This window comes from Echiichthys vipera (genome assembly GCF_963691815.1).
Source record: "Echiichthys vipera genome assembly, chromosome: 11".
Classification (NCBI taxonomy): domain Eukaryota; kingdom Metazoa; phylum Chordata; class Actinopteri; order Perciformes; family Trachinidae; genus Echiichthys; species Echiichthys vipera.
Window position 1 is genome coordinate 11,442,274 of NC_139836.1, and position 19,008 is coordinate 11,461,281.

The window sequence follows — 19,008 nt, forward strand, 5'->3', positions numbered from 1 at the left end:
CAATAGCGTTTTTATGTTTTCAACATACCCAAGCGCACTTGAAGGCAGCATCATTTCACAGCAGCAAGACAAGAAAAGACGGATGGAGTGTGATTTGTGCTGGAGCTTAGGGCACACTCACACTGTCCTTCCGCACTGCGCCCCGGGCTTTAGGGTACTTGTCCCCCCTCCCTCTCCCCCCGCGCCCCAGGCCCGTTTGTACTCACACTGCCTGGGCCTCGAGCAAATGCTTCTTGCTGTCCATACGTCATCACGCCGTAACACGTCACACGCATTGATTGACGTCATCGCGATGCGTCGCTTTGTTTACAAATCTTTCCATAGACCTCAGAGTTGTTGTGCGTCTTGTCGACTGTTTTTGAATATTTTCATCGGACCAAATCTGCAGTAAACACTCCACCTCCGCATCACACCAACGTGAACCTTTCGCCGCCATTGTTGTTGTTGTTAAATGTCCGCGCGTGGTCCCTCCTTCTAGTTTCCATGTCCGAACAGGCGCACATAAATGACGTCAGAACCGCCGTAGGCATCGTGCTCGTACATGTGCAAACGCGCTCTACAAAAGCCCACCTCTCTCAGGCAGTTATGCGCGGAGTGTGTGCACTCACACTGGTCAAACGCACTAGGCTTTAGCTGAAAAACCGGTTTTGGCCCGGTGCGGAAGGACAGTGTGAGTGCGCCCTTAGTGCAGGAAACTCATCTGTTACACAAACTCCTGGACAGTGAAGTGCTTGTGTATCCTTTTCACCCTCATAGGTTTTTTTAAACGGCCCCTGCCCCGAGGCGGCGATGGAAGGGATGTTTACTGTAACGTTACTCCATCACCCTAAAATGGACAGACAAAGTCAGATTGCCGGTTACGTGATTGGCCACCGCAGCGCAACATCGGGTTGCGTGTCTCTAACTTGAATCAGTTTCAACATTCTTCAGCCCCCACCACTGCAGCCTATACCTACTACCACATTCAGATGAATGGGAGGACTGAGGTTTTTACCACAGCTGCCAGATCTAGGTAATATTCCACCTTAGTGTTCAGTGTTTTGCTCAAGGACAGCCTTATGCTGACTGATAATTGCTCTCCTTGAGCAAAGCAAGTCCAATCACTCTCTGTTCATCAGTTTACAGCTGGAATGAGTTGTTGTATCGTATTTCTTTTGTAGAAAATCTGTAGTCTATTCAAGAACTCTGTCAAAAATGTAACCTTCAACAAAGCCATCTGTGAAAAGGGTATCTGGAGCAAATGCATCCTTGGTGTGCCCCTGACCTTTAATCATTCATTACACTTTTAAAGCTGACAGGGTTGGGCTTAAGAGCGCACACTTCCATCTGTAGTGTCTTAAAAACCTGTGTCTCTTCCTCTCTTGGAATCAGGTTAATGGCTGTTGAAGTCCATCTGCAATGAAACCTGAGCGGCTCTTTGAGGGGGTGACCTCGTCTCCTCTCTGACCCTCTAACCCCTCTCCCTCTCAGTCTGATTTCCTCCAGCTGCCTTAATTACCCATACTGCCTGAAATTAAAGTCCTCATCAGGACCTGTCCGATTTTTATGGACTCACCCACCAACAGCACATTGCCGTAAAAGTTACTTAGATATACAGTCTGCAGCCGAACCTTTCACTCATGCGATTTCCAGCTGTGACATGAAAAGGAGGAGGCAGCGCGTAACCGACTTAAAGATGTAAATTCATGAAATTTTCTAGTTACTTTGGATGGGGTAAAACTCCCTGGATGTAAAAAGAAACACTTCAAGTTGATGTGTGTGCCTTTATTTGCTTCCCAACTTTTCAGAACATAATTAAGGCATGAATCTTAGGCTTAATAACAACAACGATGTTGTCTTGGGCATTTGACAGATGTTCATACTAAGCCAGATGTGGTCTCACTAAGTGTAAAAACAAAGACCAAGTGCACTGGTTTCTTTTTCCTCCTTCCAATAAACATTTCCGCAATACAGTCACATTTCCAAAGTAAACCAACCATTTACCAGAAATAAGCTACAAAGTAATGACCAGAGGAAATGCACAGACTTTAGAGAATCCCAAATAGCAACCTCGAAGTAACTCGTTTCTATAAAAATAACTAACGCAAGTGTGAGTTTGTGAATCTGAGTGTTGACTAAGGGAAGCAGGGTGCAGGGGCCAACAGCTCTGGGAGGCATAGGTCTTTAATACACTCAGCATATTCTGTGAACGCCCCTCACCGTTTCCTTACACTGGGGAACTCACTCATGTTTAATGCCTTTTGAGCAGTGTTTTAGAAAGCGCTACAGTGCCAGAAAAAAAAAAAGATCAAACAAAGAGGGAGTGGTCGAGGAAAAGCTGCAGGACATCCAACTCTTTCTCTTGTAAGAGATGAGAAACATTTGTGTGGGTGTCTATGAAAAGTAGTGCCTGTTTAATTCATGACAAGCCTGTTTTCCACCGAGGTGTTGTCATGTTAAGCCCCGGCTGGCTGGAAATCTGAAGACTTCTGCTTTTCTAATACTTGGCCCTGATGTAAGGATAATAATAATAATAATAAGATGAAGAATACAAATTCCTTTATTAGTCCCGCAACGGGGAAATTCGATTTTTTCACTCTATTATTGTTATTCATGTTACACACAGGGCCGAAATACACACACATGCACAGACAGGACCTATATATATGCAATTAATGGAGAGATGTTAGAGCGAGGGGGCTGCCAGTGACCAGCACCCAGAGCAGTTGGGGGTTCGGTGCCTGGCTCAACTGCCCCTTGGCAGTGTCCAGGAGATAAACTGTCCACGCTACATTCATCGAACCGGCGACCCTCCGGTTCCCAGCCAAGTCACCTATGGACTACTGGAGCTACTGCTAACTGCTGTTTTCATGATGTTCTTGCTCTTTAAAGATTCAAGGGAGTCAAATCGAAGCAACAGCTTTTCAAACTACATTATGAAGTAAAGAAGTGAAAAGGTGTGGCCCTTAAGGTGTAGGGGTGAGACAAAATATCGATCCGTAATACGTCGTACTAATTTCTCTTGGGATACATTTTCAATACACTGGCGCAAAATAGCAATATTTTTAATAAAGAGAAAAAATTGGGTTTTTTGCATCAATGTATTGGGTTTTTTTGTTCTCTGTAAACTTAAATTACACATATTGAAAAGTTTTTACTGAGACATAGTTGTATCCTTCCTTTAAACATATATAACATGTACGCCTAACTTCACATTGGAATGATGGCACACACTGACATGAACAAGTTACTGTGTGTGTATGTGTGTGTGTGTGTGTGTGTGTGTGTGTGTGTGTGTGTGTGTGTGTGTGTGTGTGTGTGTGTGTGTGTGTGTGTGTGTGTGTGTGTTTTAAAGAGGCACTAAGCTAAGACTCTATTCACTTTGTTGTACATTGTTTTATCTCAGATGTCAAATTATGTGAAACTGACACCACGATGCATGTATATAATTGCTGCTTTTTTTGCCTTTTGGGGCTATTTTTCCTTTGTCCTTTACACAACCACCGTGATGTATCACAGAACACTGTCTTACAATGTATCAGGTATCACAGAAACCTCTATATCGTGACACCATTATTATTGTATCATGAGCTACTTTGTGATTCCCACCTCTATTAAAGTGCAGTATTAATCACTGTTAATGAGCAATATCTCTACCAGATCCAAACAGGAACACGACAGGGAAACACTACAGCTACCATCTGACATATATCTTTTTTCCATTTGACTTGTGCATGTGAGGAATGCTGCAAGAAGTATTTATTTGTCATTCAACACACATACAGTTTGAAGAGGACATTTTTTTAAAGCAGAGTGGAAGGTTTCGCTGCCCTTTGTTAAATCAGAGAGCTGGGTGCTGTTCCACAGTCAGACAGTATTTTTTTCCCCATCAAAGTAGGGATGCAGCTAAATACCAGTTATTCATAGTTTCAGTTATAATACGAAAATGTAAGGTTATAATAATACGTACATTACAGTACAGAATTGGAACAAAAGGGACTATTTTATTGAATATTTTTATTCTTCTATTCAAACAAATGGTTGTAACTGATAATAACAACTGTGTAAATCTGTATACTGTGAAGCCATGATATAGTCTGAGGCGGTTACTGTACCATGAAAATCTCATGCCATTGCAAACCTACGTCAAAGCACGCCACATTCGATGTGAATGTTCACTCAGGGAGGAATAGAAAAGGAGAGTGAGGAAGCAGAGAGAGGTGCACCCGGGGCTCGTGTGTCATCTGACCTCATTTTAGGTTGGACCTGTGCGGATGTAGGGAAGGCAGGGGTGTAGCTTTCACTGCAACCTTTTCTTTGCTTCCTACGAAATGACAAGACAGGGGGGCACACAAAAGGCAGGGTAAGTCTGCCTGGAAACCGTCCACGGATAGATGAAAGAGCCCTGGTGAAGTCATGGTGCAAAAATGCAACGGGCAGAAATGCACAACTCCGTCTCTGAATAATAGCACAGAGTATTTCACCAAAAAGACAGAAAAAGCATGAGATAAAGAAAAGTTGGGCTATTTCTGTGTATAATCTCATCTCATCTGTTACAGGCGGCATCACAGTCTTTGAATTTTCTTATGCAGCAATGAACACACTTCAATTTTGATTCCAGGATGAAGCATCATCAGTCGTGCGTAAGAATGAGACGAATGAATAAAACAGGAGTGAAATGTCTGCCTAATTTGTGAAACTGCAAAATGCATGGGTCTACGGTTATAAAGTTGAATACTATCTAAGTATTCATGTACCCACAGGTGCATCGTGTGTATAACACACTAACACATGCACATATGCAAATCTAGCCTTTCCTGCATGGCATCAGTCTGCGTTTACATATTTTTTAAATTCCAGAGGCAGTGTAAGCCCCGTGTGCGCCCCATCCGTACCACAGGAACTCAACAACCAAACAGCTGTCAGCATTCTCCTGCCAAGGCTGTTGTCCAGACCCTTAGGGAGACCGCAAACTTTGCCCTCCGTCCTGACCACACACACCCACAGCCACATGGTTCACAGTGAGGAAAGACAGGACTGTGGCCCCCTGTCTGGGTCCTAACCTGGATGAGGGTACAAAGCATTGGTGAAAGCTCCAGCGTGGAACAGTTGGGAGATCCTCATCCGTTCTGATGCAACAGCAGGAGGGAACAACAAAAATATCTGCTTCCTCTGGCACAGGAGGGGGAGCCAGGGACCATTGTCAATTGTCAGACACAACACGGACATTTCTATCTGTCGTCACCTCAGCAGATAAGGACAGGAAACACTGTCCTGTGCTCCCCAATCAACAAGGCGGTGTTAGCTGGCTGCACCTGCACAGAGCAGCCCATTGTAGTGGTGTGTATCATTTTGGTATTTGTCCCCTGTGGGGATCGACCAATGTAGGGTTTTCGAGGGCAGAATATATGATATTGTTGACTAAGGCTGGTAATAGCTGATAGTGATAACAATCACCGGAGTTAACATTTCATTTCACCCACAGAAGACTGATAAACCAGTCAAGTAATGCCTGCAAGGAATAGTTCATACGGGTCATAATAAAACAATAATCCATGAACAGGTTTTGTATGAATTTGTCACTGTACATGTCTTTAGTGACACTATTTGAATTAACAGTTATTTAAATAATTGATTTTGTCGATCTTGGGATGGATAATGGTCCAAATGTTCTATGCCTATATAGGTCATTTCATATCTGTTTAACGAAATATAAAGCAGGATATAATACGTTTTCTGGTTATTCAATAAATACATAGTTTATAGGAAAGAACCAATGGTAAAGAATATTTTTGTAATTTAACACGCACAAGTAATTTCTCATTTTATTAAGAAGAATTAAGTGTGCTTGTTATGATCCATTTAGATAACGGTATAATGTATCACAATATATGATTTCATCCTGATTAGATTCCATTGAAAGATGATAAATGATCACATGGAATTATCGCCCAGCCATCAACAGAAAAGTACATTATAATTTCATGCAAAAACTACTGATGAATTATACTAATTATAAAAATTGCCAAATATTCCCTGCTTCCAGGTCACTGTGAGCTACTGTAAATTCTAACAGTCCCTTTTTCCACTATTTTGTGACATTTAACAGTTAAATAGTTACAGCCCTATTAGTCTTAATATGCCTTATATTATAGTTCATTAATTATTTGTTCCGATATAAGTAGATGTGGTGCTTTGTATTTCAGACACGATGAGTCATCTCCACTATCATTTTTCACCAATGTTTAATCGGCTATTAGAGAAAATAATGGACAGATTCATCTATAATGAAACTAATTGTTAGTTGCGGCCCTAATTAAAGTGGTGCTTTTACATGATTCTTTGCAGAGAAACTCAGTTCTATAGATCTGTTGACTAAATCAACTTATGGTCGACAAAATCTTGTGAGTGTTATTCAACTAAGAATTTCTTTAAATTTAAGACAGCCCAAAATTCATATATTCAAATAACCATTTTCATGGGAAAAAATAACCCATAAAACACGACAATCAAGTTTGCCTGTCAGGTGTAAAAATACTTCTAGAACTACTTTGAGATCGCACAACACTAAAATTCTCCATGGAAACCCAGAATGACATTTTTAATACCTTAAAACAGCCAGAGTAATTTTGATTAAGTATACTGTAAAACACTTAATGAAATGTGTTTTAATAAACACTAAGAGCATCCCCATACATGATATTAGTCTCCACAATGGAAGTTACAGTAGTGCGGATGAATGGAGGGAATAATGCAAGACAAACAGGAAGCACCTCCCTGTGGCAGATGTTACAGGACTAACCTGTGGACTCTTGTGGCACTGTTGAAAATAACAAAACAAACAAACAGACAGATTTCCTCCTGTGAGGAATACCTATCCATAAAACATTAAAAACTTCTGGAGGCATTTTGGTCAATAGTGGGCACAGGATACAAGCCAGAGCCCTGATCCTGAGTGAAGAACCACATTCTCTTCAGTCAGTTCAGACTTGAGAAAGACAATATGTTTTGATATAAAAACAACATCCCCTTAGCGGCTCTCTGACAGAATTCAACACCGCTGTGGGTTTATTTCAGCTCCCTTCTCATCATGAGGTTCCCTTCCACTTCTACCAAAACCTCTTCATGCAGCAAAACCACTCGGTCTGCCTCTGCTGTGCCATCCCTCTGTCAAAAATTATTTTTTTTAAAAACACTGAAGTCTGGCTTGAACGCAGACTCAGAGGGAGGTTCAGATTGAGGACAGCAGAAAGGAGGATGGGGGTTTAAAGGGATTCAGTAGTTGGCATAGTTTGCGAAACTGGAACGAACGAAATTGAAAGGGAGCAGAGGAAGGAGGTGAAACACAGTGTGAGTATGGCAGCAGAGAAGAAACTAGATGAAGCAGGCTGGTGAGTATGTATAACATAATTAAAACCACAGAAAATAACAACGCTGGCTGTGTGTAACGAGTTTCCCTCTCTGGTCTGATCATTACTGTCTACTAATACAGAACAATGCTGACCATAATGTGCTAATGCCTCTGTGTGTACTGGCTGCAGGAGAGAAGTACAATAGTCAAACATGGCTGGGTAACAGACCTGAGGTCAATAAACAAATCTACTGAACGACAGGCTAGAGGATTACTGGACAGAAAAGACTGAAAAAGAGGCAACGGAGGAAACATCATTTTAACAGGCACACTGTGATATACACTGTGAACAACCCATACAGCTCTGTAGTACTGCAGAGTGCAAGAAACTGTGAGTGAATGAATTAATCTATGAATTACGCTCTGACACCGTGGGGTGTTAGTCTACTAAACAAGTAGCTGTTGGACATGTATATTTATGTCCTGGGCCCATTTTGGTATTTGGCTAATCTTATTCCTCCAGTAAAAATCCCCTTTCCCACACGCACTGCAAACCTGAAATGATCTAGACGTTACCCAGAAGAGTTTTATGTGAGAACGCAAATGCTGGATCCGACATAAAAACACACTTCACCCTGCCAGCTCCCTCGTACAAAACCAGTGTACTTTCAGAGCGTACTCACACTGTCCTTCTGGCCGGGGCCAAAACCGTTTTTTCAGCTAAAGCCTAGTACCTTTAAGCAGTGTGAGTGCACCCGCTCCGCGCACAACTTGAAAGAGGTGGGCTTTAGCGGAGCCGTTTGCACATGTACGAGCAGGAGCGTGCGCACGTGTACGAGCACGAGCACGAGCCCTACGGCAGTAGCGTTATGTCCGCCTGTTCGGACATGTAAATAAAGGGACGGACCATGCACGGACATTTAACAACAACAACAATGGCGGTGAAAGGTTCACGTTGATGTAATGCGGAGGTGGAGTGTTTACTGCAGATTTGGTCGGATGAAAATATTCAAAAACAGTCGACAAGACGCACAAAAACTCAGAGGTCTGTGGAATTCGTAAACAAAGCCACACACACGCGATCAATGCGTGTGACGGCTTGGGCGCGGGGGGGAGAGGGAGGGGGGACAAGTACCCTAAAGCCCGGGTCGCGGTCCGAAAGGACAGTGTGAGTACGCCCTCAGATTGAGAGTGTGCACAGCGAGGGAGTGAGCGTGTTGGTGACATATCTATCACGCGGCTTGCGTGAAACCAGATGAAAACAAATATTCAAGGATGAAGAAAAAGGGTAGTTTACTCGAAAATGTCAAACTGGAAGGACGTCAAGAGTCAGAAAGGACCCGTGCCAAAATCATCAAACAAATTCAAGGAACAGCAAGAGATAAGGTTGTTTATGACCAAATTATGAACCGTTGTGTGCTACATGTGTTAAATGGGATCTTTGGACAACCTGATTCGTTGGACACTGTCTGGAATTCATAGGAGAAAAAAGCTAAATAGTCTTTAACATGACATCACATTGAGATATCGGATGACCTAATCAAATATGGTGCCATTTTCTACAGTCTTCTACATATAGTGTTTTCAGCTTGCACAGACACGAGATCCTGACTGGCTCACAGTACACAGGAGGCATCAGCCATCCCTCTTTGTCGAACACATTAAGTAAACATTTTTTTTCAAGCTGCAAAACACAAACTAATCTCAATAGAGACATCCTCCAAAAGTACCAGGTACAATTTCAAAGGAAACCCTTTAAAGAAATATTGTTGTGGTGTGATTTTCTTCTTTTTGCGAGGAACTGAAAAGATACAAGTCTGCTCCTCCAAAGCCTGGGAGAACACCAGTAGTAGTATGGCACTTGGTTCGCGTCCAAGATGTATGAGCGTGGTTTCAAAGGAACCGGAAAGCTCTTAAACATTCACAGGTTCCCCGCACCAAGAGCCAACAGCTTAAATCCTACACTGTGCTGGCTCCATCGTACAGAGTAAATCCAAGTGCGCAGGTTTAGTCAGGTACCGAGACCGGGAGGTAAACACTGTACAGGCTGCCATGGAGACAGATCTGGCCTTTGAGCTCTGCTGAAACCCACAGTAGAAAGACAAAACGCAGCATAATGAGGAGAGCCGCCAAACACAACGGAGAAAAGGTAAACTGGATGATACCGCTAATCAGCACTGATACGAGGCGATTCGTTTGAAGGTCAATATATTCTCTCCTGGGCCCTCTGCAGGGTCAGTTGTAGCCAGCTGACCCCATTCATTACAAGATCAAACACAGTTGAAGGCCCTTCCCATTAAACACCAGTGGTCTTTTCAGCCTGCTGGTGTGGCGGGGAGGAGCTGAGGACTGATTGAGAGCTGCCTGATGTCACTCTGCCTGTGGCCCGTTGCTATGATGAGTTCATTCAACCTCGGGACACAAAGAGTTAATGGCTGCTTGGATTATGCAATGGCATGCCAGACGCCTTTCTCCTCTCCTCTCCTCCCCCCCTTCCCTTCAAACGGGCCGAAGCCAAATTAGGCATTCCTGCACGTTTTGATCAGATGCATTTGAATGCAGTGAGAGCGCTGCGCATGCTTTGGCTCCGACGTGGGAACAAAACCGAGATTTTGTTTCGCTCTAAAGGCGAGCTTCCCCTCACTGGGGCCTCACACCTGCCCTGCGGGGGGAGAGAGTTGTCATAAGGATTTACAACTGTCGGAGTGGGTTATATCTGCAGGGGCAAACCAATAAAAACATCTGTATTCATGTAAAGTGAACATGAACCATAGGTTATCACTAATAGCAGATAAGTGATCCAGCAACAGCAGATTAGCCAGTGTTGAGTTTAAAGACGGTCAGATGTCAACAACTGCATCTGATAAGAGAACAATAATGCCGCATTACCAAAGGATCACTGACTTTACTTAGTCTAGCTTAAACTAGAATGGGTCCACTTCTTTCCTAGAACCTAAACTGTGACCAGGGAGTATCACAGCCCTTTGGCCAGAGCCTTCTGCCTTTGCTTTTTATACAAAGTTAATGATGGTCTGATCATTTTAGATCAGGTTGGGTCTCTTCAAGGATTCGGTAGGTTTTACAGCATCTTGGACCAATAACATTTTCCAGTTTGAAAACATGTTACTAAGACCTAAATGTAGTAAAAAAAAACATTTAAAGCTAAATTTTACACATGCATTGCTTGTATTAACATAAGACTAAGAATTATAATATCTAATAATAATAATCACCACTACAACTAATGATTTACTATTAAAGGGATACTTTGGTGATTTAAATCTAGCTCCGTGTCATGAGACTGTGTGTGCAGATGAACGGTCAACGGGCAAAACTGCGCTGCTCCACTCTGCGTGGAGAGAAGCCAAACATCATTCATCTGGGTTACACTGCCATGACACAGAGCTAGTTTAAAATCGGCAAAGTATCACTTTAACCAATTTTTCACTTTGTCTGTAAAGTAGAGAATAGTGAAGAATTAGTTGTACGTATGAGAGTTGTTATAATTCCCCATAACCCACAGAGATGTTTTGAGATGTCTGGTTTTGTTTGAACAACAGTCCAAAGCCAAAAGAAATTTGGTTTGCTGTGTTGTAAAGGAAAGCATCAAATCATCTAATTTTAGAAGCTGGGACCAGTAAAAGTTTTGCTTAAAAAAGAACTAAAACGATTATCAAAATGACTGCTGATTCATTTGTCGATTACCTAATCAATTAATTTACTACACATTGCAGCTCTACTCTCCACCGTGTGCTGTTTGAATTGTGAGCCCTCATAAGACATTTACTTTAAACGTTTGGGTTGGGATCATTTATGTGTTGCAATGTTTAGAACTCAGAAGTTATTTTCAGGACTGAAGCCTAAAAATTACAAAGCTCTTCTTGCATGCTATCCTGCTGAAGCATTGCACTAAGTAATTGTAAACACCGCAGGAAAAAAAAGCAAAGAACACAACAAAGCAGCAGCAGTGGCGGGTCGGGGTACAGACTAACCACTCTTCCAGCCCAGACAGGAGACAGAGCTGTGCAGGCAGGCACCAAGTCAATAAACAACAGAGATCCCTCCAGAAAAGACTAGCAACCACGAGGGGCAACAGACCAACTAAGACAGGAAAGAAGGAAAAAGAGACAGAGATCTACAAGGCCTGACTCCAATCACAACCACAGGGTCCAACAGCAGAGCCAACAAAACCACTAACACACGAGCCAACGCGCATGCACTCTGTCACACGCACATACACACAGCGGCTTGAGTACACGGGTCATTAGGTGCAGTAATCATTTAAAGCGAGTAGCTCGGTCCTTGCAGCCTGTTGTTTATTTGGCTTTATTGATGACATTGAGCCAACAGGGGCCGAGGAGGGCAGTGGTCATTATGAACTGTGGTTATTTTCCAGTCCAACCAAAGAAACATCAGGGAGATCCAGTCTTCCGGCACAAATCAGCAGGTACGCTTCCCACACACATACCAAACAATTAATGTCACAACTTGGAAAATATAAGCCGACGCAACATCTTATAAACTATCATAACCATCTTTCTTTCATTAATCTGTCCCTCGGGCTGGTCGTGAGTGTTGTTTTTGGCAACCAGTGATCCACAACTTCAAAATGATTGCAATCAACACGTTTTAGAAACACAGGCAAAAAACTAACAATAAAGTGTAGTGAGGACAATTCGAGCAAGAAAGAAAAATGTATCTTTTCAAATCCCAATTCATGCATCTTGATTCCCTCTGTTTCTTTATTTCTTCTGTGCTCCTTTTTTTAGATGTCAAAGAAAATATGTAGCTGAAGGCATCGTGGCAACATGTATCTGCCAAATGGGACGTCTTTCTTCGTGTCCACAGTAAGTATGTACATTTATGAGTCTTGCATGTTTTCAATTTAGCCAGACATGTATCTTCACTAGAGGTTCCTCGTTCCCTCACTCCCTGTCACGATCTTTAAAGATGGCTTAACTATATCAGTTTTGGGGTCATGGACTTGAAGAGAGAGAAGCGAAGAGACACGGGCTGATCAATTTAGAGCTGACAAGGACCCAAAATCTGACATATTGGCTAGCCATGCAAGATTGCAAGAAGATCCTCCCCTGGGAGGTGAGCCCACTACAATGGAGTGAGTGCAAACTGCACATAACAACTGGGTGGAAAAAAGGACGCTCAAGTTCAAAAGGCGTCACCTAAACCTGAATAAACATTGTCTGATAAATGAGCAGAAACTAGAGCCATGGAAGACCTTGAGGAATCCTCCCCCAGTCTCACAGTTTGTGCTACCAGTCAAACCCTCTGATGTGTACAAATACACTGAGAACCAGATCTTATTATTCAACTCTATTCATCATTCTTTTTCCGCCTGATGCTTTGCTTTGTTGTCACGCTTGACTCTGAGAACAGCTAGATTTGGCTATCCATAACAGCTAAGGCAAACTATAATAATGGCTATCTACAGCTACAAAACGTGGGAGTTTGAAATACACATTTCATTGCTTCAATACAGGGATACATGCATCTGGTTTTTGTGCTTATTTCTTCAGACAAAATGACACTACATCTTACCATATAAACTAATCCAATATACCACTGGGGGCTGGATGATATTGATGAAAATCTGTATCACAATAATAATACATATTTTCCAGAATCGGAACCAGTCTCTATTAAGATTAAAGCTAAACTGGTAAACTGGTAAACAGGTCTGTGTAGATCCGTTTAAGCGTATATGTCAGCCGATAGAAACAACAGAAAAGCAGAAAATATCCTGTTCAGTAGAGCTGCAACTATTGGTCAACTAATAGATTAGTCGATGGACAGAAAAATAATCACTTACCTTTGTCGTAACTGATTAATTGTTCAATTTTCATGCAAAAATGGCAGAAAAGCATTCTAAATGTGGACATTTTACTGATTTCCCTGTTTTATATCATATTAAACTGAATGTCTTTGGATTTTGGCTTGACTGTTCTTTCAGAGCCCTCCATCTCCTCACATTTGCGATCGCTATGAGTGTTGACTCTTTTTTTCCCCTCTTTTGTAGACTTTATTGAAACACCTTCACCTCTCTACTTCCAGTCTGTCCCCTATATGTTACCCTCTAAAATCCATACACACCCACATGTTCCTATTACACTTCTGCTCTTACTACAAGCCTGACTCAGAAGTTGGAAGTGCCCGATCTCCAATTGCGATAAAACGCAGCATAACCAGCAGTGACGAGCTCAATCGTCGGACCAACCCCTGTCAGCAGCGTCACTAACAAGTTGGCTTACTTGAATGTAGGGGAGAATGTTGCCACAGACACACAGATCTGAATGCACTGCAAAAAGGCAACAAGTGCTTTCATTAGTGGATAATTTGATCAATCACCATTGTTTTAACTCATTCTTTGATAGATATAAAGTGAAAAGACAATTAAATAGAATAAAATACTACTAATAATATAACTAATATTATTTTATTGCACAGAGATCCAAATTATTAATGCGCCAGGAGAGATTAAATGCAGATCTTCTCCAGCTGCGCCAGGAAGGAGAGCGATCAAAGAGGGTCTGAGCAGAGACGAGTGTGTGAGGATGTTACTTTAACATTTCACATCTATCTCAGCTCTACGCATGAGATTAAGATGTTTTTCCAGAATCTCTCCCATTCAGTGATTAAAAAAAAAAATAACTATACAATATAATCTCTTGTACAAAAAAGATCATCACCTTGGATTTTGAGAAACTGGAATGGACATTTTTCACGAGGGCTGGGATGACATATTATAGATAAAACGACTTATCGAGAAAATAATAAATAAATAAATAAATATTTGTTATCTCTAAAAGAAGAAAAAGTGGATGGGATATTGTAAACTGTCAAAAATCCATATTGTTACCAGCCTTAAAATCAAGTACTGGTCAGGCTATAATTAAGATATAACAAATTTGTGCAAAAATCCCATATAGCGTCAAACAGATGTATAAGGCAGTGATTGTGTTCCACAGTCATGCAGAACATGACCACACAATTCATATATAAGGAATCCATTGTAAAGTCAGAGTTACACTTTAATTACAGCTTGCTTTAAATCATTCATTAAACATGTAAAACAATAGCACAAGATCATATCACGATATGACTTACGCAACCTACACTTCAAAATACAAAAGCCACAAATCACTGCCTTACTCTGCCATAACAAAGTGGGATACAAGGTAAAGCACCGCAGGGCTGTTGTAGTGGATTGCATTAGATGTTGCAATGATGTGCACAGGTGTTCATGTTATATCCAACCCCTGAACCACTATTGATATATTGAAATATTTTATATAACAAACAAGGCATCAGAATGGAAAAGAAAACAAGAAAACAGGGCCCAGAACAAAAATAGTGAAAGTTGCGTTTTATAGGGGGAATTATCAATCTTCATTCAAAATTGTCTTGGAATATGATAAAACTGTGATGTATGAATACAGTTACAGCAGTTTATGCATCAACAGCTGTGCATGAATGATAGCTATCTCACACCATGCTCTGTACTGTAATCCACTTAAATCATTTCAATTTCATTTTGACGATTGGTAAACCACTGTGTGTACCTGATAGTAAACAGACATATTCCCCTCCACTCTATATATTCCTTTGTTTATTTAGGCGTCATCCTTTCATCCCCTCTGAATCAGAGTATTCAGAGAAACAGGACGGGCATGCAGCCTCCGGGCACAGCAGGGTTAATAAGAGCCAAGTGTATGGATTTTAAAATAAAGCAGCAGCGGGTGGGCACAGCAACAAAATATCCAGAAGAAGGGCTCCCATGGTATCTGCTCAGAGCTACATATGCTGCAGATTTGATTTATGGACCTTCTGATAGAAGCAGTGGAACGACCACTTCATAAAACACTGGTCGATGGTTGAATACAGCAGAGCTTGTGCACAATACAGACATCCTGTATCCCTTATATTTCTGGGCAAAACACCATCTATTTGTAGACAGAGTGGCAAATCCATTACACAAACCCAATAATAAACACTGTGGTTTGGTGCTCCTGCAGTTTAGTTGCTGTATCTTGTTTTTCAGCGGCTTATGGAAGCTGGAGAGAAGATACCTAAGTCAATCAAGCCTGGACTCAAATTGAATTCCACCAAAAAAGATGATTGCGCACCTCATAATCACCATGGGATGAATATTATTTTATTGCACAGAGATCCAAATTATTAATGCGCCAAGAGAGATGAAATGCAGATCTTCTACAGCTGTGCCAGGAAGGAGAGAGATCAAAGAGGGTCTGAGCAGAGACGAGTGTGTGAGGATGTTACTTTAACATTTCACATCTATCTCAGCTCTTCGGCAATAAGCCCAGTCATTTCTTCACATAAATACTTCAGGGATGAGATTGCCTTGATGAGGCATGGGGGGAGGGGTGAAAAACACACCACATGATGGGGAGGAAAGGCGGAAGTAAAGGTAGGTGAATGGGAAGAGAGATGCTGCATTAACATTAAGGACATTAACTCCATAAGTGGCTTTCATCTACTCTAAGAGCTGCTTCAAGAGCAGTGCTGGTCAGCTACAAATAGAAACCAGATCGAGATCGGAGACGGAGAGAGCGGAACTGGAAAACAGAGTGATTACTGCAAGCTAAAATTAAAAAAGGAATCTGGGTAAATTTTTGACCACAGCGCCCAGATCGTGCAGATCAGACAACCCTCTAGAAACATGGTGTGTTTGGTGTGGACAGCTTCTTGTGGGAATAAAGCCACTATTAAAAAAAAACCATCTCATTCGCCTTCAACACACTCAGGGAGCCTATTTTAAAAATAGGACATTTCTAAAGTGGGCTAAAACGCAAGGCAGTCATGACAGACAGACAGTACCTGGCTTGGCTCTATTCATGAATCTTATAAACACAAACCCGCAGCAGCCTCCGTCTCCCCTGCTGCCTGCACACAGAGGACACATTCATCCCAAAGTGGGCACCATGAGGAGACTGGAGGGGGGCGACAGACACTTCAACTTAAAGGAATTTTTTCAGCCACTCCGGCTATCACGGCTGTGTTGAAAGTGCAGGCAAAACACAATCAGCGCTTGTCTACGTTTCAGTCTACATGTGGAGATCAGATAAAACTGACTCAGTTTTGACATGATGAGCGGTGAGTTAATGGGTCTGATCATTGGCAGGATTAGAGCATTCCTCACACAAACTAGGAAGGATCTTTTCACGGCCTCTACAGCTGAGGTTATGAACTTTTAAACAGCTTTGACAATGTGTGCGTGTGTGTGTGTGTGTGTGTGTGTGTGGGGGGGGGGGGGTTACGTCATGTTAATTTTCTTGTTCTGGCTCTTCTCTTCTAGATCACACTCAGGCGCTGCTCTCCGCCCGTGCATATGAATGGCACCCATGAAAGCACCCCACACTGGGGGCTCAGAGAGGCAGTTCAAACATGCAGGGAAAAAAGAGTTATGCATATGATAATCGGAAATGGCATATCCAACGTGTTGTGTGAGGATGGAAGTATACTCCAGGGAATACAATATGACATGGCAAGGCTGCCTTCAATGATAGAAGGAAAGCTGCCATTCCCCTGCTCCAGATTATACATGTAATTGCTGTGTAACTACACTCACATGAAAACAGACATGTTGGTTTGGTGCATAGTATTTTTCTCGTTTATATTTAAATCCTAAGAAATAATTTGACAATTTGAAAGCAGAGGCCTGAATTTCCTTTCCCCCAGGCTGGGGTCAATGGGGGAGGGGTGCCCCTTTCTCCATTGACCCCCAAACTAAATCTACTTTAAACGTTTAAAATGTCAACTTTAAAGAAACCTAAAAGAAACTATTAGTGAATGATGTGCAAAGTAGCTGTAATTGTGATTTTCCCTCTCTGTGGTCATTCTGTCATGCCTCTCACGGTGCAGGGAGTGGGCTAGGCTCAAAACACTAACTTGAACCAGCAACAACAAACCCATTAGAAAAGCATGGAGGTCAATGTCGGGGTCCGCCACAATGAGCGTCTGTAGCCTCATCTTAACGCGTTCTGTTATTGTTTGTTTTACACACTCTTGAATTAATATCATTCAACTGAAATGTCGAAATGTACACAAGCTCGTTACCAACCTTGGAGGCAGAGAATACCGACGGCGTACATCGTATCCACCGGTGGTTTTCTCCTGGTAATCACCGCGGGGTTTCTCCTGGCTTCCCTCCGCCGGGTCTCGCTCTCTCCTGGTAGATCCATGAACCGTCCTGGTGCTTGTGGCGGCTCCCCGGTGCTGTTCTCCGGCGGCTACGGGAGAGCCGTAGGGCGTTAGGGGGACGTCAAAGAGATCCGTGCGTCACCGCGGGCGTGCAGGTAAACTAACCCTGTTACCTGCGCAGGTCCCCCGGGGAAGCCAGACGGTTTGCTCAGCTGGTTGTTGTGGAAACTAGCAGGACCAAGGCAGACACATGTGGGGACGGACGCTCCGGTTTACAGGCCAGCCAGACTAACGACTTAACGAGTTCAGGCTGAGAAGCCCCCGCCGAAAGTTTGGAGCAAAGTTTAAACTTGCAGGTATCTTACCGGACGAAGGGTTAGTGTGAATTTAGACCGCTGGGGTTCATTAAAACCCGGTCTGTGTTACCGCCGTCTGCCTGCGTCCAGAGCCGCCGACCGCCGGGCCAGTTCAGTCTTTAACAAGAGGGAGTTTGGCTCCGCGGTGTTTCCAAGTTGGCTTCCTCCCACTCGCCTGTGTGATTTTTTTTTTTTTTTTTACACCAGCGTCAAGTGGTCCTAAACAAAGCACGTAAGTTCCGGTGGGGACTTTCAAATTAAAAGTAATATAATGTAACGTGTGCCCCATTTATGCCACATTTATTCTAAATGTGTGGCAACTTTTCTGGAAAAAAAATACAAATTCCTTTCTTTATTCTCTTACCATTGTTTCATTTTTAGTTCAGTGTAATTTAGTTTTCAACAATACTTTACAAGTTAAATCAACTATTTTAACTACTCTACTTGATGCATGCATTCAACTTGTTTATAATATTATGTATACGTTTAATATTATTAGGACTTTTGCCCCTACTTGATGTTGCACATTTATAGGTTGTAATCGGTTGTCATTTCATGTCATACATTCATTAGAATATACGTTTTTATTCATAGAGCTCTTCTTAGTTAAACAGCAGACACCAACCCCTCAGTAGTTTCAATTATTCCGTGGCTCCGTGTACCAAAAGCTGCCATTTTATTTTGAAATGAAAACATCAAACATCCGGTATAAACCTGTGCACATCTGCTTGTTTGATGTGTATTCCCCTCCCTCGTTCCCTACAGTGCAGCTTCCGGTGCCTGTACCCGACCTGGGATAAGGCATACAACACTGCGACCCCCTGGTTCAACCTGATCACTGTTTCAACTGCACATATGCAGTATAAAAATAAAAAAGGCAAATAATAAGTCCAGTGTGCATCTATTCACATGCATTAAATATTCCAGTTTTTTTTCATATCCAGTTTGTCCCTTAATATAAAAAAAATACATTGTCAGTTCATAGTGAGTGACTTTATCTATTTAATGCTGTTACAAAGTTGGGATAGAAACTATTTAGGTTTTCATCTTCAAACTGATCTTCAAAACCTTGCACCCTTGACCAGAGGCGGATTAATGCACAGGCTGCCCTAGGCTGCAGCCTAGGGGCCCCAGGTGTGCAGGGGC

The 19,008-nt window shown here is 42.3% G+C and overlaps 1 protein-coding gene across 1 annotated transcript in view; it reads right to left on the reverse strand.

Annotated features, from left to right (window-relative positions):
- Nucleotides 1–18,011, reverse strand: part of ptk7b (protein tyrosine kinase 7b) — a 77,750-nt gene extending 59,739 nt beyond the window's left edge. Inside the window, exon 1 of the mRNA XM_083923126.1 lies at nt 17,427–18,011. Within this exon, the coding sequence (XP_083779252.1) occupies nt 17,427–17,547 (121 nt within the window). The 5' untranslated portion in view covers nt 17,548–18,011. The remainder of the gene's footprint in view (nt 1–17,426) is intronic.
- Nucleotides 18,012–19,008: the final 997 nt, after the last annotated feature.